The sequence below is a fragment of the Chlorocebus sabaeus genome, chromosome 12 (assembly GCF_047675955.1).
Source record: "Chlorocebus sabaeus isolate Y175 chromosome 12, mChlSab1.0.hap1, whole genome shotgun sequence".
In the NCBI taxonomy this organism is placed as follows: domain Eukaryota; kingdom Metazoa; phylum Chordata; class Mammalia; order Primates; family Cercopithecidae; genus Chlorocebus; species Chlorocebus sabaeus.
The window spans coordinates 92,283,125-92,305,157 of record NC_132915.1 but is presented as its reverse complement, the minus strand read 5'-3'; the positions used below and the strand labels follow the sequence as shown (position 1 = coordinate 92,305,157).

General features: G+C 48.1%; 1 protein-coding gene across 1 annotated transcript in view; it reads right to left on the bottom strand.

Moving 5' to 3' along the window:
• Window positions 1-2,165: 2,165 nt before the first annotated feature.
• The window catches only part of MORN5 (MORN repeat containing 5), a 39,394-nt gene continuing 19,526 nt past the window's right edge, over window positions 2,166-22,033 (bottom strand). The window contains exon 5 of the mRNA XM_007968179.3: window positions 2,166-2,691. Within this exon, the coding sequence (XP_007966370.3) occupies window positions 2,645-2,691 (47 nt within the window). The 3' untranslated portion in view covers window positions 2,166-2,644. The remainder of the gene's footprint in view (window positions 2,692-22,033) is intronic.

Here is a 22,033-nt window from a genome sequence, read left to right as displayed (position 1 = left end):
CATGATGGAATTCCATTTCTTTCCTGCTCTCTGGTGAAGAACTTAGGTCCCTGGCTCCCAGAATACGTGCGCTGCTGGACAGTGTAATCCTCCTTCCTGGGAAACTGGTACTATTTCCCAGTTAGTAAACAATGCATTGTAGAGGCCTGATGATGGATTTCTTCTCTAAGTACTCAGTCACACCTGCTTCTTATCTAAGCTTTGGAGGGAATCAGGCTGCTTGATGCCCTCCGTTCCAGTCTCTGAACACACACTCTCTACTGGGCCCTGCGCTGGCTCTGCACTCTCGGAAAAGGCTCCCAGCCAGACCCTGCCCTGGAGGAGCTCTCGGTCTGGCAAATACTGTGAGAGCCAAGGGGGTGGGTATTAGAGCTGGATCGTAGCAGACGAGAAGGTCACAGAATAGGTAAGCAAGAGGGTGGGGCAGGGAGGGAGGTGCAGAGGAGCCTATTTGGAAGATGGGGAAGAATTTAATAGGGTGAAGTTAAAGGAATATGGAATGGGCAGCAGGGCCCCAGATTCTGCACAAGACTGGGTCTTACAGTGGTTTTGTCAGGCTCCAGAGCCACCTCATAACCTGAGGAGTGAAAGAGCATCTTTCTGGTGGTTGTCAAATTTCTTTCAGCAGCAGAATCATTTGCTCAAACTAAAGCTCCTGGTGTGGAGAGCAGAGCTGCCCTGCAGAATGCAGAGGCTTCCCTGGCCTGCTGTGGCCCTGCACAGAAATGAGTTGCTCAGAAACCTCAGCCCATGGTGCACATGAGTCACTGACTGCAGGGCGCCTCTCTTTATTCTATTAGTTTTTAAATCTGCCATCCTGACCCCATTTCTTGCTCCTCATACATCTGCTCTTCCAATCCATTTTCAAATGTTTAGCTACATGTGTATCTTTGAAAATATGTGAGTGTAGTTGTGTGTTTCTTTACATGAATGTCCCTTCTGTTTTCAAAATATAGTTTGGAAACCACCAGTGGAGCTCAACTGTATCTACCAAGGTGACTGGCGACTTGGGGAGAGGTGATCATCCCAAGTCTGCTCCCTGGTGCAGCTGAGAGTAAGCCCAGGCCTCCCTTCCCACTGCCTCCTGGCTCTGCCCCAGCATGATGCCTCCGGGTCCCTAGTTTGAGATCCAATTTCCTCTCCTGCCTTCCAAGCCTGACTCACTGTTCTGCCTCCACTGGGCAGCCCTGGTGAGCCAGGGGACAGAGCACAGGGGGTGACAGGATCTAGCAACCTCTAAGGAGGAACAGTTAGACAAAGATCCAGGATGCATATGGCCCATGTGTGGCCCTGGAACATGTTGTCGCTTCCTCTTCTGATTTTTAGCTGACAAATGTGACCACCGGGATGATTTTGAGAAACGATTATATGCACCGCTAACAAGTTGTTCTTTCAAGCAAACACATGTTGAATACCTACTATGCGCCAGGTCCCTTACTTGTATTATTTAACCACACAGCTACTATTGTTTTAAAGCATTATTACAACCATTTTTTATATGATGCCAAAGCCACAATCTTTTTCTTTTTTTTTTTTTTTTTTTGAGACAGAGTCTCGCTCTGTCACCCAGGCTGGAGGACCATGGTGCAATCTCGGCTTACTGCAACCTCCACCTCCCGTGTTCAAGCAATTCTGGTGCCTCAGCCTCCCAAGTAGCTGGCATTACAGGCACATGCCACCATGCCCAGCTAATTTTTGTATTTTTAGTAGAGATGGGGTTTCACTATGTTGGCCAGGCTGGTCTTGAACTCCTGGCCTCATGTGATCTGCCCGCCTTGGCCTCCCAAAGTGCTGGGATTAGAGGCGTGAGCCACCATGCCCGGCCTCCAAAGCCACATTCTTTCTATGGCACCATGCTGATTCTGTGCTTAGGATGTGAGGTTCAAATGGGGGAGCTGCCAAGAGGGAAAGACAGACCTGAGTAATCATTCTTGGGCCTAACAAGCTTGTCCAACCCACCTTATTTTGTTGTTGTTTTTCTGTTCTGTTTTGTTTTAGACTTTCAGCAGCCTGAAGCCATGGTTTTTAGTTTCTGTCTCTAGTGATAAGCGGAAAAGAGGGATGAGGAAGGGGCTTCACTGGCCCAACCAGAAACAGAAACTAAGAACCCATGACTGCTGCAGGACTGGGCACAGTGATCAGGTCCTACTGCCCTCTGAGACCAAGCAAGTCACTCTGTCTCTCTGAACTTCAGATTCCTCATCCGCAAAAGCCTTCCCCTTGCAAGGCTGTTTTGAGGATTGGAGATAATGCACACACACTACCTGCACCGGTTAGTGCTCAATTACGTCTATGTATTATAAAGAGATGGTTCTCAAACGTTCAGATGCATGCAAAATGCTGGGAGTGCAAATTACTGGGCCCCATTCCCAGAGATTCTGATTGGGAGGTCTAGGGTGGGTCCTGGGAATATCTATAGCTCACAATTTTGTCTAGGTGAAATAATGCCCACTGAGAAACAATCTTTTAAGGCAAATACACTTGGGGCCACTGACTGCAGAAAGTCTTTATTCCTGAGTTAAAAGTCAGGTTCTAGAACTACAGCCTGTCCCCCAGGGCAGCCTGTGCCAGCAGGGCAGATGGAAACCTCTGGTGGAGGCAGCCACAGAGTTCACAGCTCGGGCCTGTGACTCAAAATCTCGTCCTAGCCCTTTCGACAGGTACGGGTGATCCACTCATGCTCGTCATCATCTGCAAGGAAAGAGGAAGAGCTGGTCATGCTTGGTGCTCGCTGGGACCTTCCCTGGCCTGGGGGGTTCCCAGGTGGGGCCTTGGGACTGGGATGGTCTGTGGATGGCCAGTCTGTTTAGCTTTGTGTGGGGAGGAACAGACCTTTCATTTATACTGAATGCCTCGGAGTGCTTGGTCTTGGGGAAATTGAACACAGAAGGGTTTCTAACTGGGTGCTGCTGGCGGAGGCAAGCATGAGGCGGTCTGGCCACCCTAAGCTGGACTCATCCTCACAGGCAGAGAGCAGCTGCTTCACAGTCGGGCACTTGCCTGGTCTGACAGCCCACACACGATAGCCCCAGGACAGCGGGTCTAGGCCTTGCTGGTGGTGCTAGGAGACAGAGTCCTGAGGTTTTCATTTCCTTTCTAGGCTCTCCATTCTTGACCCTTTCAAGGACCCATGGTTTCCCCAGGGGACTAACACTCTCTTGTTTACTTCAGGCCTTTCAGTGGGGAATGGAGAGGAGCAGGAGCTCCTGGCTGTGCCCTGAAGGCCCTAAACACAGTGTCTCCTTAGTTTAATCTTCATGACCAATCACCCAATGGGCAAGCCTTCTCCACCATTTTACAGATGAACAAACAGATGCTCACAGAGGCCAAGGCACTTGTCCACAGCCACAGGATCAGTATGTGGGAGAGCTCAGACTGGAACCTAGGATTGTCCAGCTATAAAGCCTATGCTGTTTTTTAAACCTCAAATAGAGAGACTTGAATCACATTCTTCAGTCCACAGCATGCTGCCATCATCTCTCTGTACAAGACCCCTCCGTGGATTTACTTTATTTTCATTTTTCCTCCTTTCTCCTCCAAACCCACACTGGGTCCCTCCTCCACCACTACAGGGACTTACTCCAGTGGTGGGATAGAGAATTCTCAAAATGCATGCTGCTCTGTAAAATATGTGCTGTTGTTTTGTGTACAAGTGTGTTTTTAATTTACAGAAATGGCATTGTGCTGTGGCTTTCATTATGTCTCACATTTTTCACTCAAGACCTATTCTTGTTGCTGTGTGTACATCCAGCTCTTTGCTTCTTACTGCTACCTAATATTCCATGCTTGGCTTCCGTCACATTTTCCTCTCCGTGCTGGTGGTGGCTGCGGAGGTTGCCTGCAAGTCCCACTACCAGGAACAATGCTGGGACAAGAGTTCTTGGCCACACCCCTTCATGGATATGTGGAGAAATGTCTCTTGGGGTTACATTCCTTCCAGGAGGAGGGTCAATGAGTCCTGCACATCCTTCCTGCAACGTCCTTCCAGCTGCCCATACTTTTTTCACACCACGCTGCCTTCTCCCTGCCTTCCTGCCTTTCCACCTTCCCGCCACTCCTCCCGTCCCTTGGTGCCACTCCCTGCCTTTAACCAGTTCTCCTGAGGGCCAGAGCACTGGAGGAGTTCTTGCCTCCTCTCCTTTCCCTGTGTCTAGCCCAGTGCCTCCTGCCTAAGAGATGGGAGGATAGGTCTGCCCACCCTCCTTGGGTGACAAATGGCAGATGCTTGGGAACAAGGGCATTCCCTGAGAGCTGAAACACAGAGGGCCGGCGGAAAGCTTCATGAATCAGATCCCCTGCCAGGGATGCCTTCCTTTTCTGTGAAAGGCACCAGACCCAGGGCCAGAGGGATGGAGGTTCACAGACAGCCTATGTGTGCTTGGCGCTTTGCAGACACTGTGTCTCATTGGATCTCTGTAACAGCCCAGTCGGGTAGGGGAGAGCCTTGTCCTAAGTCCATTGCCAGTGGATTCAAACCAAGGTTCACCAGGCTCTGCAGCCTGACCTCTCACCCCAGGGCAGATGTGAGCACGTCAGGAGCTGAGACTGCCCCCATATCACTAACCACCTCCCCACCATTTCTTTACATGAGACCTAAGGAAAACAGCTTGCTGCCTGGCACACTCTGGTAAGCAGCCAGTGAGCCTCAGTTTCCTCTGGGGAGGCTGCCTGGGAGTCCCCGCTGAGGCTGGGAAACCCAGGGGTGGGGAAAGCAGCGATGATGTGTCAGCACACAAGGAGTTAAGCGCTGGTGGAGCCCACTTTTGCCACACTGTGAGCAGCCTGGTTGATAATTACAGTTCTGAAGTCTCCAGGCTATTCGAATCAGTGCAGCTGCAACCTCTTCAGCAGTAACCCCTGAAACCAGACAAACTGGGTTTATTGTGCTGAACCAGTCCTCAGGCCCCTCCCTGATCGTTAAAAATTGACAGCAATGGACTTAACAGCCCTCTTCACTACCCCTTTCACTCTCTACCTGGCTGTACAGCCACCAATTTGAATCACAGATGCCTCCCCTCCCAGCAGCTGCTCACCAACCCTCCCTTCGCCTCCCCTGCGCCTCTCTGCGGCTCCCCTGGCCCTGCCACGCCAGGGTGAGGCTGCCGAAGCACATTTCATCAATATTTAAAATGGAATTAAACCTGCAGCTTTGATTAATGCCTCCCAGATTCTGGGAGTTGTGATTACTATTTTGCAAATTGCGATTGTTGGAATATGTTAATATGATTGTCTGAGAACATCTTCACCTTTCAGATAATTTCTTCCCTTTTTGGTAGGAGGGGAGAGGGAAAGGAGGGAGAAAAAAGATGGGGAAAAAAACACCCCACAAACTCTTTAATCAATTGTGAATTATTACCCTTGGCACAACTGCTGGTGGTGCAGAGAGATGGAAGATTTCTGGTTTGGTGCATTGATCTTAAAAATGTTTGGTCCCTGCTGGCATGGTAATTCCACTCTGGGACACTATCTTAAAGGGATGATCTATTTGTCTCAGAACTATTTAGAATCAGGGAAAAGGAAAATGATGTACATTTCTAAAAATGAGGGAATGATTATTTTGTTGTATGGGCATTCATTTAACAAATAATTATGTACCAGGCATCGTGCTAGATTCAGGGAGGTGGATACTGTAAGACACGTGAGGGGATATTTAACAGCTACTGAAAATAATTATTATGAAGTTTGTATAGCAACATGGGGGAAATGTTTTTGATGTGATAGTAAGCAAAAGAAAAATGGCAAGAAGAGACAAGAAATAAAAGTACACATAGTATATCCTATGTAATAACTGTGCACAGAAGAAAAATTAAATTGAAATGTGAATATGCATAGTGGGATGAGAGAGTTTCTCTTTCTGCTTTTATTTCCCAAATCTTCTTTCACTAATGGGTATTGACAATAGAAAAAAAAATTAAAATAATTATTGGCCTTTGCCAGGCACGGTGGCTCACGCCTGTAATCCCAGCACTTTAGGAGACTGAGGTGGGTGGGTCACGACGTCAAGAGATCAAGGCCATCCTGGCCAACGTGGTGAAAATCTCATCTCTACAAAAATACAAAAATGAGCCGGGCATGGTGGTGGGCACTTGGGAAGCTGAGGCAGGAGAATCACTTGAGCCGAGGAGGCGGAGGTTGCAGTGAGCCGAGATTGCGCCACTGCACTCCAGCATGGCGACAGAGCGAGACTCTGTCTCAAAAGAAGAAAAAAAAAAAAAAAAAAAGTCTGGCTTTTTTCCTACCCTCCAATTTAATGTCTTGGTAACTTCATGCATTTTGTTAATTGAAATAAGATACCTCAGCTGGACGTGGTGGCTCACAACTATATTCCCAACCCTTTGGGAGGCCGAGGTGGACAGGTTGCTTGAGTCTGGGAGTTTTAATCCAGCCTGGGCAACATGGCAAAACCACCTCTCTACAAAAAATAGAAAAATTAGCTGGGCATGGTGGCAAGGGCTTGTGGTCCTAGCTACTCGGGAGGTTGAGGTGAGAGGATCACCTGAGCCTGGGGTGATTGAGGCTGTGGTAAGCTGTGATCGCCTGGGTGACAGAGTTGAGACCCTGTCTCTAAATAAATAAATAAATAAATAAATAAATAAATAAAATAAAAGTTCTAGGTTCCTAGAAATACCAACAGGGTTCTTGAACTCCTGAAAAGCAAAAAGACTTTGCATAAAGATACTGGCAAAAATGCATAAAAATCAGAATATATAAATCCATGCAGGAGAATTCCAAGTAATTTATGTACTCTGTCCTCAAAGAGTTGGAGCACAAATCCCCACTTCTGAAGCATGGCTGTGCGTAGTGACTTTCAAAGAGTACAGTATGGAAAGGGAGGAGGGGAAAGTAACTTTATAATGGAGAAACCTCACAAACACTACCTCCGTCAGGTGACCAAGGTTAACAGCAACTTTGGTAAGTCGTGGTGACAGTCTGGACCCTTGATAGGATGGGATGAAAATGACACTTTACTTCTGTGATCTTCCTCCCAAACCCACAACTCCAATCTAATCATGAGAAAAAACATCAGACAGATTCCAGTTGAGGGGCATCCTATAAAATATATAACCAGTACTCCCCAAAACTGTCACCAAAAACAAGGAAAGCCTAAGAAACAACTATGCCCCTGTGGAGCCTAAGGAGACAGGATGGGATCCTGGAACAGAAAATGGACATTAGGAAAAGGCATCTGTAAAAAGTATGGGCTTTAGTGAATCATAACATCAATATTAGTTCACTAATTGTGACAGATGTATCATGAAATGTAAGATAGTCATAACAGGGAAATTGAGTGTGGGGTGTATTAACAACTGTGTAGTATCTTTGTGAGAATTCTGTTAATTTAACTGCTTTCAAATAAACAGTTTAAGAAATACATGAAAATCTAGAGCGCTCCCTAAAAGGTGAGATTCTCATGTTCTCTAAGAGGAGTGGACATCCCTTCACAGACCCAGACATCCAGATTGACGTCATTCACTCCTTTTTCTTTTTTTCTTTTTTTTTTTTTTGAGACGGAGTCTCGCTCTGTCACCCAGGCTGGAGTTTAGTGGCGTGATCTCAGCTCACTGCAAGCTCCGCTTTCTGGGTTCACGCCATTCTCCTGCCTCAGCCTCCCAAGTAGCTGGGCTAATTTTTTGTATTTTTAGTAGAGACAGGGGTTCACCATGTTAGCCAGGATGGTCTCAATCTCCTGACCTCATGATCCGCCCGCGTTGGCCTCCCACACTCCCTTTTCTTTCATGGTCCCCTCAGATCACAATTTTTGAATCTATACTTATTTGTGTGTGGTTTTTTTTGTTTTTTGTTTTTTGTCTTTTTTGAGATGGAGTTTTTGCTCTGTCGCCCAGGCTGGAGTACAGTGATGCAATCTCGACCCACTGCAGCCTCCATCTCACGGGTTCAAGGAATTCTCCTGCCTCAGCCTCTCAAATAACTGGGATTACAGGCGTGCGCCACCATGCCTGGCTAATTTTTGTATTTTTAGTAGAGATGGAGTTTCTCCATGTTGGCCAGGCTGGTTTCAAACTCCTGACCTCAGGTGATCCACTGCCTCAGCCTCTTAAAGTGCTGGGATTACAGACGTGGGCCACCGCGCCCCGCTTGAATATTTTCTTATATAATGTTTTTCTCTCCCATTAGACTGTAAGCTCTTGATGCAGGGACCATGTCTGATTTGTTGACCACTAGACCCAGCATACAGTAGGCGCTTATAAATGCTCTCTCAGATGAAATCTGGAATAAGCCTTTTTCATTCTGACTTGTGTCAGTTGCCATCAACAAACATTTCCCATGCACCCCCTTCTCGGTATCTAGGTCTCAACTCAAATGTCACCTTCTCAATGACCCTAATCTAACTGCCTCCACTCCCAGTCACTCCATCTTGTCTTCATTTTATTTTCTCCATAGCATAAGCCACTCCCTGCATATGTATTTGTTTACATGCATGTTGTCTGTTTCCCCATCCAGACTATAAGCTCCAGTGAGACTAGGAGCCCTGCCTGCTTGTTCACTATGATATCCTAGTGCTTAGGAGAGCATCTGGCACATAGTAGGTTCTCAGTTGATAGCTTTTGAATTAATGAATGAATTGGCAAGCCCAATTCTGTGGCCAGCCCTGTGGCCAGTGCTAGGGACAGATGGGACTGAGACCAGCAGCGAGTGTGGCCAGGACCCAGGTGCACTTCAGGGTTAGTGGGGCTGAACGATGTCTTTATTCTGGGGCTGAACGATGTCTTTATTCCGGTTCTGAAGCTTTGGAAGTGACCTTGCTGCCACCTGCATGCCCTGCACTCATCGGTCATTAGGATAACGGGGCTTTTTATGAGAAGAAAAGAAACGTACTGCAAGAGAGACCCCAAATCTGACTATGGGCTACCGCAATGAAAAACTTCCCTGAAAAGGCTCCCCACTTCTCTGCCTGGCCTTCAAGGTTGCCAGGTCCCCCTACTTCCCAGGCCTGCTTCCCTCCCCACTTCCCTCCCAGCTCCCCTCACACTATAAAATGCAGCCACCAGAGGAACTGCAGTAGTCCATGTGCATGCTCACCAGTGCCTCTGTGCCTTTGCATATGCTGTTCCCAAGGGACCACCCTTCCTCCTTCAGGACCTAGTTTGGGTTCAGGGCCTCTCAGAGCACAAGAGAGGCCCAAGGTACCTTCCATTTTGTAGTATTAGTGTATATAAAATTGAAGACAGGCCTAAGCAAGGTGATAACAATTACAGAATAGTTTAAACATTTACATTTGACAAATCACTACTTTTTTTTTTTTTTTTTGAGACAGAGTCTTACTCTGTCACCAGGCTGGAGTGCAATGGCGCAATCTCGGCTCACTGCAACCTCTGCCTCCCAGGTTCAAGTGATTCTCCTGCCTGAGTCTCCCGAGTAGCTGGGACTACAGGCATGTACCACCACGCCCAGCTAATTTTTGTATTTTTAGTAGAGATGGGGTTTCACCATGTTGGCCAGGATGGTCTCGATCTCTTGACCTCATGATCCACCTGCCTTGGCTTCCCACAATGCTAGGATTACAGGTGTGAGCCACAGCGCCCGGCTGACAAATTGCTACTTTTAACACAAACAACCAAATGTAATATGAGTGTGTTATTCTAGGATTTCTTCCAAAAAAGTGTAAGTTCACAGCGTGCTGAAGGCACTATGGTCAGGAAAAGGGGTGTGAATTTTGAGTTGCCTGATGAACAGGGTTTTCCTTCAGTCCGTCACAGTCCACACTTAAAGGCTCCATGAATGTATGGGCTGGGCCTCATACCCTCTTGGCTGTCCCCTACCCCCAGAGACCCCACCTGGACGTCAGCCTTCCCTGAGCCGAGGTCACAGTGTTGGACGTGGTCACCCCCTCCAGCCTGGGGCAGCCCTGTACCATTTACCTTTGATCGTCAGGGCCCAGCACAGATCCAGCACTCAGAAAGTATTTATAAATACATGGTGAATAATGAATAAAGAAATGTAAATTTGGGGACATAAAAGCAATAGGTTTACCCTGTGGGGTTTTGACAAAGGGGGAAGAATTTCTTCCCCACCCTGGGCAAACGGAGCTTGTGAGAAGGCAAGGCAGGCATGCCAATGGCAAGTTCAAGGCCGCCAGCTGCTGGTTCCTTTTGTGACTTGAGGCAATAGATTGAGCAGCCCTACTACCTGGAGAGGCTGGGTTGTGTGGGGTCATACCTGGGCACTAACCCCACTCAGGAAGCTCAAAGTCTGGCTGGCCTGGGACTTGCCTCTCAGTGAAGGCGGGGAGGAACTGACCTGTACAGGGCACAGCTGCGCTGGGCCTGCTGAGCTGTGCCCAGGTCACCGGGTGACATTTGTGCAGCCTGCAGATCAGTGCAGAGCTGGGAGAAAAAGAGATCCTGAAAGTCTCAGAACAGCTGCATGGAAATACCAGCTCTTCAGAGGGTTAGCAGGGAGGGGGCAGTGTGGTGTGATGGTTAAGAACTTGGGCATTGGAACTCTGTGCCACGAGTTTACAGACCTTGAGCAAGTGGCCTCACACCTCACTGGGTCTCATTTCCTCATCTACAAAGATGCCTGCCTTGAAGGCTTGCATGAGGACCAAGTGAGATCATTCCTAAAAAAGGTTAGCACAGCACTTGGTGCACAGGAAATGCCAAAAACCAAAAGAAACACCAGAAGTTATCTTGTGAAGGCGGGATTTCAGGGTTCATGTGGCAACACAGCAAAGACTGGAAGGAGTTCTGGAGCCGAACAAGCCTGCATCCGATGCTGAGCCACTGACTCGCTGGGTCATTTTGGGTATGTCACTCCCATCTCTGAGTCACGCTCCTCGTCTTTGCAGCAGGTTTCACCAGACTTTCTGCAGAGGGCAGAGTGAGGACTGACCAGGATGAACAGTGCTTGGTGGGCACCCAGGAATGGAAGCTACAATCACCATTGTGATGGGTCTTTCATTCCCAAACTGGATGCCTGTAGGGGAGCATCCTTAAGGGACTCGCTCAGGACACCCCCAGGACTTCTGGTTACCTGCCAGGATGGAGGGGGGAGCCTGTGGGAGGAGGAGGCCTTCACATGAGGACCAGTGCCATAAGGATCAAGGGCCATGGCTCAGCTAATAATTTTTGTTCAAAGCCAGCAGGGCAAGCCAGGGCAGGCGAGCCCAGGGAAGGCAAGCAGGCAGATTGGGGTCATTGCACACCCACAGGCTGGGCTCTGCCTGCTCTTGGCACGCCTTTGGGCTGGGCACACCTGCGGTTACCGCTGCTATGCAGCTCCCACCCTAGGTGAGTGAGGAGGCTGGGATGGGGACTAGAGAAGGGAGGAGACCAAGAGGAAACAAAGCGTCTGCCTTGGGAGAGTGGCAGAGCTCACACTGGCCGGGCACTTAGGAGGTGCCCAGCTCCGCGTGTATGTCGGGGGCTACACTCCTCCTCTCCTCAGTGGGGCTTCTGAGGGGCTGTCGTCTTTTGGGGGGTCTAGGCCCATCCTCAGAGGACTCCAGGCTGGGATCGGGGGTACACTGCAAAGCAGGCTCACCAGCTTGTGGGCATCTATGGGTCCCATCCATCGTCCTGCCACACCCTCTGTGCAAATGCAGCCTATATGAACTGGTGGGGCAGGGCCACGGCAGTGGCACAGTGAGGGCAGCAATGCCCAGGCATCCCCATCACCACTCCCGACAAGAAAGAGGCTTTGAACTTTGCTGGCAGTGGTGGTGGCCAGAGGCCAAGACCACCACATTGTCAATATTGACTGAGGAGTCATTGCCTAGGCAAAGCCCGCCACAGGGCGGGGAGGTGGAAGGCCTTGGGGCTGCTCTGGCTTTTCCCCATAGAAGAGCATCTTCTGGGCTGGGCAGAGGGCTGGGCCAAGCACCCACAAGCTTCTTAAGGCCTATTCAAATGTAAAAGGCTTAGAAAAAGATGATTGGCTCTAAATAGAAAAAAAGAGAAACTACAAAACTGAAATTAATAAATGTTATAATTAATGCATTCAGACTTAATTATTAAATTTAGAAATCAAAACAATTTTATTACACTTGACATCCATTTGTAGGCTCAATTTCCTCATTTTTTGAGAATTCTCCAGTATGCATGACTCTCAGGAAATCATGGCCAATTGTTGAAGACTCGTAGTAAAGCAGTTTACCAAGCAACAGCACAATTTTTATATTTAATGTGGGATTTATATTTCGTGTGGATACACTTTGTTTTAATATGTGGAAATAATTGAGGTGGGGTCTCCAAGGTTAGGCCTAAGGCTGGATTTAGGACTATCCCTGGGATGGGGCTAAGTCAGGGCAAGGAATATAGCTGCCTCATATTAGGAAGCACTTCCGTGTGCAAGGTGCCTGCCATCATGCAATCCTCATTAACATCTCTGTGTATGCACAGCTGGTGTTATCTCAGGTAGGTGCCTTAGGTGCTTTAGTTGATGGGTGAGGGGGAAAGTTCCCATAGTCATAATGACCCTTGGAAATCTCTTAGGAAGGTCCCATGCTGGAGATGGACGTCTCACTAAGTGCCACACAGCCAGACTTCTTATTTTTTAAAATGTTTTATAGACAGGGGGTCTCTCTCTGTCACCCAGGCTATAGTGCATGGTATGATCATGGCTCACTGCAGCCTCTGAACTCTGAGCTCAACAGATCCTCCTACCTCAGCTTCCCGGGTTGCTGAACTCCAGGTGTGCCACCACCCCTGACTAATTTTAAAAAATCTTTTTTGTAGAGACGGAGTCTCAGATTGTTGTCCAGGCTGGTCTTGAAGTCCTGGCTTCAAGCAGTCCTCCCACCTTAGCCTCCTAAGGTGCTGGGATTACAGGCACATGACGCTTGGCCCACAAAGACAGTCTTCTGACAATTGTTAGAAAGTTTGTCTTGCTGTTAAGGTCCAGATGCATAGGAGTAGTGTTTATGGCTGATGCTGATCAAAACATACATATCAGTTGCCTCCTTAGTGCAGTAGGTAGTGCTCAGTCTCATAAAACATACATATCTTTTTTTTTTTTTTTTTTGCAGATGGAGTCTTGCTCTGTCACCCAGGCTGGAGAGCAGTGGTGTGATCTTGGCTTACTGCAACCTCCATTTCCCAGGTTCAAGTGATTCTCCTATCTCAGCCTCCTGAGTAGCTGGGATTACAGGCACCTGCCACCACATCTGGCTAATTTTTGTATTTTTAGCAGAGACGGGGTTTCACCATGTTGGCCAAGCTGGTCTTGAACTCCTGACCTCAAGTGATCCACCCACCTCAGTCTCCCAAAGTGCTAGGATTACAGGCATGAGACACTGCGTCCAGGTACATATCTTTAAATGCTAGAATCATCCTCTGTGGTAAGGTGCTCCCAGGACAGGAGGCACACAGGGATGGAGATGACTGATGCAGTGTCCTCACATTTGCTGCAGAACACGTGTGTGCTGAATGGAGAGGGGATGCAAAATCACCAACACTGTTGATGTTGCTGTTCCTCCTGCTTCCTAGTGCCCCCTTTTCTTTTTGAGCATTATAATTGAATCCACGTTCACTAAACATGTCCATGATGCCTAGCTGCTGTCCTAAGGCAGTTCAGAGGAACCAAGTGCCATGGCCAAGGTCACTCTATTGGCCTGACCCCACAGCCTCTGCTTTGACCCTCTGCTCCTTTTGGCCCCTAATCCCTGGCTGCATGTGGATGACGGACTGAAGGGGCCCTGGCAGACAGGAGCCTGTTGTCCAGTCATCAAATGTTGAGGGCTGAATTAAGACTAGAGCAGTGGCAACAGTCAGCAGGGGTGTTAAGGAGGAATCTGCAGAAGTCTGTGACAGACCAGAACTCACTGAATCCTCACAGCAGTCGTGGAAAGACAATGTCGTTACCTCTTTTACAGGGGAGGCTACTAAGGCTCAGAGATGAAGGTGTCTGCCCGAGCTCACCCAGCTCATATGAGTGGGTGCAGGGTGATAGCCAAGTCTGTCTTTGGAGCTGCAGCCTTGACTTCTACTCACTTCCCTGAGGAACCTTTCTGCAACTCCCGTCTTTACTCCTCACCGTCTGAAGGACTGAAGCTAAACTCCCTAACCTGCTATTCAAGGCTCTCTCCAGCCCACACTGGGTCCCTCTGCCTTGAATGCCCCACTGTAGACCCACTCCTCCACACTCATCAAAGTCTAGTCTGAGGCCTCCTTGACACCTTCCCCATTCCCCAACACACAAGCCTTCTCAGTTGCTCCATCTGGAGCACCCCGTACCCCTGCATCTTTCTGGGCCTTTGCCCATATTGCTCCTTCCCTTCCATGCAGCAGAATCCACCTCTCATCCTTTTAGGCCTTGCCAAACTCCACCTTTTCCAGGACAGCATCTGGACTGCTTCTCTGTGTGTGTAGCACACTGTGAATGTAGCTCCTGGTGCCACTGAAATAGGGATACTCCCAGTTTTCTGGAAAGAATCTCATATTCAATATTTAAAATTAAACATCGTAGGGAATATAGAATTGTGTTGGACTGCTTCCTATGCTTTTTAATGGTTTATGTTATTTTGATTCCTAAGCTATATTTTGAGGGGTGGGAGTTTCTTTACAGTCTTTCGAACATTTACGCTCCCTTAAAGGGTCCAGGCCTCTATCTGGAGAACACCCACCCCAGTCTTGTGACTGTCTATTTATGTATATGTTCCCCCTAACCCTACACTGGTTTTGGTGTGGGGGGTGGCAGGCACTGGGTCTGATCCCCAAGTGAAACCCTGGTGGATGCAGGGGCTCAACAAAGGCCTGTGTCAAGGGGGAACTTAGGGGGCCTAAGGCTCTAGGTGCATAAGAAATTATGAGGATGATGGGGACATGTCCATAACAGAATGCCAGGGGCTGGGCAGAGAGATCAGAAAACCACAGTCCTTAGTCCAGTCTTGAAATTAGAGTTAAAAGCAGATGGGAGGAGGCCAGACTGCAGTTTGCCATGGTAACACTGGCTCCTCCCTTTGGGATGTGGAGTTAAGGAGGCCCCTGCTTTTCACCTTTTCACCCTGGGTGTAAAAGGATCACGACTGTGATTGTCAACATGCACCAGGTGCTTCTTTTGGGCCAGCCGTTGTTCTTGCTGGAGTGTGTCATCTCACCTCATGCATGTCATCTCACTTCAGGCCACAGCCCTGGAAGGGGGGTCTATTTCTGTCCTCATTTTTTCAGGAGAAGAAACTGAAGCTTAGAGAAGTTAAGGGCCTAGCTCAAGGTCACACAGCTGGTGAGTGGCAGAGTTGGGATCTGCCTGCAGATCTGGCTGGCTCTCAATACCTGCCTGTGACCCTGTCTGCCTCTCCTGGTCCTGAGGGGTTTCAGTCAACGGTGCTGAGTTCCAGAGTCTGGGCTGAGGAAGAGAGTAGGCTCCAGCCCCATAGGGTCTGGCTTTCCACTCACTTCTATTAAAGGAGACAAAACAAATCATTACAGTGCTGGCCTGGGTTGACTCCAACCATGGAAGGGGAAGCTGTGTCCTTCGAATGCCTCCAGGAGCCTGCCATGTGGGGGTTGGAGGGTGACAGGGGAGGAATTGTACCAAAATCTGATGGGCGCCATGGCTGGAAGGGGAATTTCCAGGGCCTTTGGAACTGGGGTGGGGAGAGGGGATGGCAATGGGCAATTCCTACAGTCCGGGGAGAGGCGGCAAGCTGGGCAGGCTGTTATTCCTAGAGCAAAGGTCTTGACAGGGATCTATGGATGCCTTCCAAGTGGCCAATCCCGCCCTCTGTAGGCAAAATTCTGTTTGTGAATTCAAGTGTATTTCTCTGGGGAGAGGTCTGTAGCTGGGCCTAGATTCTCAGAAAGGTTCATGGTTTAGAAAAGGCCACAGCATATTTTGTCAGTTCAGAGCATGGCCTCCGGTGTCAGAGGGACCTGGGTTCACACCCTGGTTCCTCCCTTTACTAGCTGCTTGATTGTCAGTAAATAACTTACTCCCTGAACCTCAGTTTCCGCATCTGCCAAATACGAATAATGGTCTATTCCTCAAAGAACTGGGATGTGGTAAGTCCCTGGCACCGTGGAGGCATTCAATACTCATAACTTTCCTTCCTACCCCTTTTGCTTACAACAAATGCCCGTCTGCTGGCAGGGACGTGTGATTGGTGCGGGCATTTGATTTGGCAGTTACAGCGTATTATCCCTCCACAAAGCCTTCATTATGGTGCTGCTAACAACACTGCAGATAAAGCATGGATGTCCCTGCGTGCCAGCCTCCAGGTGATTATAACATTTCGGTAAATTGCCTTTTGTCTCGCTAGAGGGATGACAGCAGGAGGGGGCTGTGGGGGAGTCTTACTCGGCCATTTTGCAGAAACCGCAAGGGAAGTACTGTGGCAAGGTAGCCTGGGTTTGCAGAAGGAGTTCCAGCCAGCAGTGGGAAACCAGGGTACCAGCCCTGGCTCTACCACAGACAGGCTGTGGGGGGCTGGACACGTGATTTGCCCTCTCTGGGTCTCAGATTTCTCATCTGTCAGGGGAAGGCAGTGGCTTTAAGATTAGGGGAGTCTTAGTTTGTCAGTGTCATTGAAAGACTTGTTCATTGGCCGGGCGCGATGGCTTACACCTGTAATCCCAGCACTTTGGGAGGCCAAGGTGGGCAGATCACGAGGTCAGGAGATCGAGACCATCCTGGCTAACACGGTGAAATCCTGTCTCTACTAAAAATACAAAAAGTTAGCCAGGCTTGGTGGTGGGTGCCTGTAGTCCCAGCTGTTGGGGAGGCTGAGGCAGGAGAATGGCCTGAACCCAGGAGGCGGAGCTTGCAGTGAGCTTAGATTGCGTCACTGCACTCCAGCCTGGGCGAAAGAGCGAGACTCCGTCTCAAAGGGGAAAAAAAAAGAAAGACTTGTTCATTGGCCAATTTTTGAGCAAGAAAGTGGGCAGAGAACTATCTGCAACCTTACACTCTTTGGATGTGTACTTTTTATATCTCTATAAACTATAGGGCTGCTAGGGAGGCCCTCGGTTCTTTCTTTCTTTCGCTAGTAAACTCCAACTTCTCATTCAAAGTTAGCTCTAACATTATCTTTAGCTTTGAAGTCAGCTGGACCTGACTGGCTTCCAATTCCAGCTCTGCCAGTTGCTATCAGTTTGACTTTGGGCAGGCATTTCACCTTTCCTCAGTTTCATCATCTGTAAAGTGGGAATAACAAGGATAACGACTTTGCAGGATTACTGTGGAGATTAAATAAAATAAAATATATGTAAAGGGCTTAGACCAGTGCCTGGAACACAGTAAGAAGTTGGCAAATGCTGGCTATTATTATTATCCTGCTTTATCACTCTATCAAATAGAATATAGACACCTTTGTATAGCAATAGATCTATTTCTTCACTGCCATTTTTAAATGATTGCATTATATTCTATATTAAGAATAAACTATATGTTATTTAACCAGTCCTTTCCTATTGGACACTGGGGATGTTTCCAGTTTTCAACTGTCTAAACAATGTCAGAGAAAAATTAGAAGACTAAAGTGGTCTTTCTTCTCTACGTGTTCACTGTGCCGCTTAAATTTCACCCTTTTCTAAAGGTGGGTTGGGGAGCAGATAAACCTCATGTCTGGGAGCTTTTCGTCCATGCCTCTTTCAACAGATGATCTTGGAGCTGGCCAGAAGTGGAAAGTGGGAAACCTGGGGAGGCAGGTGAGCCTGAGTGTGAATTCAGGCTCCTGCCAAATTTCCTGGGGAAATTCTTTAACCCCACTGAGCCTCAGTTTCCTCATTGTCAAACAGGGATCACATGAGTACTCCCTACCCCTTGGTTGAGGGTCTGGTGCATGGCAAAAGCTCAGTCATCGTTAGCTGTCACCACCACCATCGTCGCCATCTTCTTCATGATTCTAGTGGTGGCAGCCGAGTCACATAAGCCAGGTTACTTTTCAGACCCCAATTCATACCCCTTATTCCCATTGTCCATTTAATGGAGTGTGCATTCAAATGAGGCTTGTGGTTTTGATTTTAAATTCTGTCTGGAACCCACAGGTTCAAACGCAAAAGGGCGCTCTCTGCAAATAATCACTGGTGTGTGATATTTTTAAGACGCCAAAGCCATTGTTTCTGATTGAAGGAAAGTTGGTGCTATTTTGAAGAGCAGCACGATTAAGCGGTGGCGTTATCTCTTTAACCATTGGGAATTATACGCTGTTTGAAAGATTTGTGAGCTCTAGGACATTTGCCAGATGTGCTTGATTCGACATTTCAGACAACAAAGGGGATAATGTTGGCGGGAATCTTGACGGCATTTCTGATGATCAGGATATTCTTTGAGGATGGTACTGAGACCTTTCGGGGAAGAATTTCAGCTTTTTACATAAACTAATTTGGGATGCTCACTCTCTGTCTTCCACAAAGCAAATTTAGTTTATTGTTAGTTGTATATGTTAAAATGGTTACGAGGGTTTTTTCTTTGAATATTAATAATGTGTCTTTCATCTGAGACACTCTCATGGGGTATCATTAATTGGGAGGAGGGAGTAAAGATTAGTAGTACAGTTCTTTTGCAAATGATTACTACTAGTAACATTGAGGCAAGCAACAGCCCCATGAAAGAGATACTCGTACAAACTGCCAGCGAGGCTCTAGCTTATCCTTCCTAAGAGGAGTGACAGGGACGTGTAGGAGGGGGAAGGGCTAGAGTTAGTCTCCCAATTTCCCATCGTAATCGTAGTATTCACCCAAATAGCTCCAAATGCTTCTTTATTAGCTCACAGTGTATAAAGGACCCTTTTCCAAATGAAGTAGCATCTGATTGTGGGGACTGTGGTGTTTTTGTCTTAAAGCTCTAAGATGGACCGTTTCATTCACTTGGGAACCTTACTGAGCTCCCACTGGGTGCCAGGAACTGTGCTTGGTGGAGGAACAACTATGAATCAGACACGCCCCTATCTAGAGAGGAGATAGAGGAATACAGAATAAACCAGAACCACAAAGCTGGCAAGAAGAATGAAAAGGACAGGCTTTGGGAAGATTGGGGCTTGAATCTGACTGTATCACTAGTTGTGTGACATGAGCAAGTTATTAACCTGAGACCAAGTGTCTTCATTGCAAATTGCAAACTGTGTCTCATGCAAATTGCCCACTTGGGGTGGCAGGGAAGAGCATGCAAGGTAAGCTGGGGTTTTTTTTCTTTTTATTTTTTTTCAGACTAAGTCTTGCTCTGTCATCCAGGCTAGAGTGCAGTGGCACGATCTTGGCTCACTGCAACCTCCTCCTCCCAGGTTCAAGCAATTCTTCTGCCTCGGTCTCCCGACTAGCTGGGACTACAGGCATGTGCCACCATGCCCAGGTAATTTTTGTATTTTTAGTAGAGACAGGGTTTCACCATGTTGACCAGGCTCCTGGCCTCCTTGAACTACTGGCCTCAGGTGATCTGCCCGCCTCAGCCTCCCGAAGTGCTGGGATTACAGGCGTGAGCCACTGTGCATGGCCAAGGTAAGCTGTTAAAGTGCTTGGCACAGAGCCTAGCAAGGATCTTCCACAATAAGCATTCCTTTCCCAGCTTGTCTCCCCGAGCTGTGGATGCACAGGCAAAGCCACATGCCCTCCTTTAAGGGTTGTAGGCAAAGACTTCATGGCCTTCTGTTATATGCTGAGCATTGAGAGATGAGGAGGACTGAGATGGGTGGAGAAAAGAGGGAAAGGTATTCTGCACTGGGGGAATATATGAGGTGAGAATAGGCAGTAGGAAGTGCTGTGTGTTTATCAATGGATGCCAGCTAGTCCTGTTGGACTAGAACACAGGGCAGAAGAGACAGCAGGATGGAAGGTGGACCTTCAAAGTTATGCTGGGGCTCTGAATGCCATAATCAGTGTTTGCAGACCCCAAACTTTCAGCAGCACCTCATTTTCCAAGCAAAACCCTTGAGGAGGCAGAAAGACAGCATATCCAGGCACATCTGTCTCCCTAGAGACTCCTCTTAGGCACCTAGAGAAAGCTTAACAAATCCCAGGCTCTCACTTCTTTCTCTCTAGCCTGAGTCAATAATCATCATAATGATAACAGCCACGATTACCAATCACAGGACACCTATTTTGGACCAGGTGCTGTCCTATGTATTTTTAACACTTAATCTCATTTTTTTCTAACCATAATTCCTCCAATAGGTACTACCACAATGCCCCTTTTATAGATGAGGAGAGTGAGGCTCCAAGGGGAAAAGTAACCTACTCATGATCACAGAGCTGGTCAGTGGTAGATCTAGGACTAGAGGCCAGACTGAGGCATGGATTCCAGGCCCCAGGCTTTTAACCACCACACCGCACTGTCTCTCTCACCTCTCCCAGCTCTCCAGCCTCTGTGGGGCAAGATATCCTAACTCAGTCTCTTTTTTGTTTTGTGTTTGCAGTATTGATTAGAATATATAATAACTATCTACAGTTGCTATCATTTATGGCTTTATGGTCCCAAGGTAAGCAGCAGTAGGGGGTAGTGGAGAGACAACTGGGCTGTGGTAAGATGGGAGTGGGTTTGAGTTCCAGCTTCACTATCACACATCTGTCATTCATCACTCCAAGACCTAGTTTCCCAATCTCAGGATGAGCCCATTCCCAGCTCACTGGATGCATGAGAAGTCTATGAGATGCAAGGCTCATGAACTCAAAGGCTTTAAGGTGGGTACCAGAAATGACTGACGCTGCTAGGGTCACACAGCAGGGAGTGGGAGGGATCTGGGCAGTGCATGGTCTCACCTAGGTGCTCAAACCCAAGCAGCTTCAAGAATTGGACCAACCAAACAAAAACTGCAACCAGATTTGTCCTGAGAGCCACTGGTTGAGACCTCTGACAGATGTTAAACTGCTTTGAAAACTTGGATGTGCATAGAAATATAATGGATTGTTTTTATTATTCAAAATCATAAGTTGTCTGTCATGTGCCAAGTATTGAATTTGGTATGATTCGTTGAACAGTACGAGGGACCTGGGAGCAGGTGCTCTGCCTGCCTGCATGTTTTGTCTTTTACAAACATTTACTCAGCTCCAACTCATGGGACCCATGTGCGATGCTGGGGACACAGTGATGAATCAGACATAGTCACGTGGTCCCTGCCCTCAAGCTGCTCCCAGACTTGTTGGGGAGACAGGCTAATAAAGATACTTCTACTGTCCAGGGCTAAGTGCTAAGAGGTAGGCTTGGAAGGCACAGAGGAGGGACACCCAGCCCAGACACAGCAGTGGAGTGGAGGACAGAAGAGATGGTCAGGGAAGGTTGCCTAGAACTATGGTCCACCAACAGCTGGTCCCACCTTTGAGAAGGTTGTAAAATCAATTTAGTGCCTAGCAATCAGCATTTTAAAAAATAAACAGAATAGAAAATATCAGGCCAGGCGCAGTGGCGCATGCCTATAATCCTAGCACTTTGGGAAGCTGAGGCGGGTGGATCACCTGAGGTCAGGAGTTCCAGACCAGCCCGGCCAACATGGTGAAACCCTGTCTCTATTAAAAATACAGAAATTAGCTGGGTGTGGTGGTGCGTGCCTATAGTCCCAGCTACTCGGGAGGCTGACACAGGAGAATCACTTGAACCTGGGAGGCAGAGGTTGCAGTGAGCTGAGATCACACCACTGCACTCCAGCCTGGGTGACAGAGACTCCATCTCAAAAAAAAAGTAAATATCATAGAATGTTGCATGTACAAAGATACATACATCACACATGTGCACCTGTGTGTATCGTGGGTCATGATGTAAAACATTCCTTACTGTGGGTCGAAGGTTTGAGAGCTATAGTTAGAGAGAATATGTTGCCTGCCCTGAACCCCAAAGCCTGGCACATAGTAGATGTTCAGAGAATTTTGATACGTGGAAGGATGGATTTAAATTCTCACAGCAAAGGTGACTCTTCTGCTGGTGGCCCAGCCCGTGACCTGCTGAACAATAAACATCCCCAGCTTTGACCCACGCAGGTGGCATATGCTTCATAACAGCAGTGGCTGAGGGCCCTGTGTTTACTCTGGGATGGCCTCAGTCACCCATCTCAGGCCCAGAGGCCCAGCAGCCTGTGCTTTCAGGACGCCAACAGGAAGAACTGTTTGTGGGGGTAGATTGGAATACAGCAGAAAGAGGTCCCTGGGGA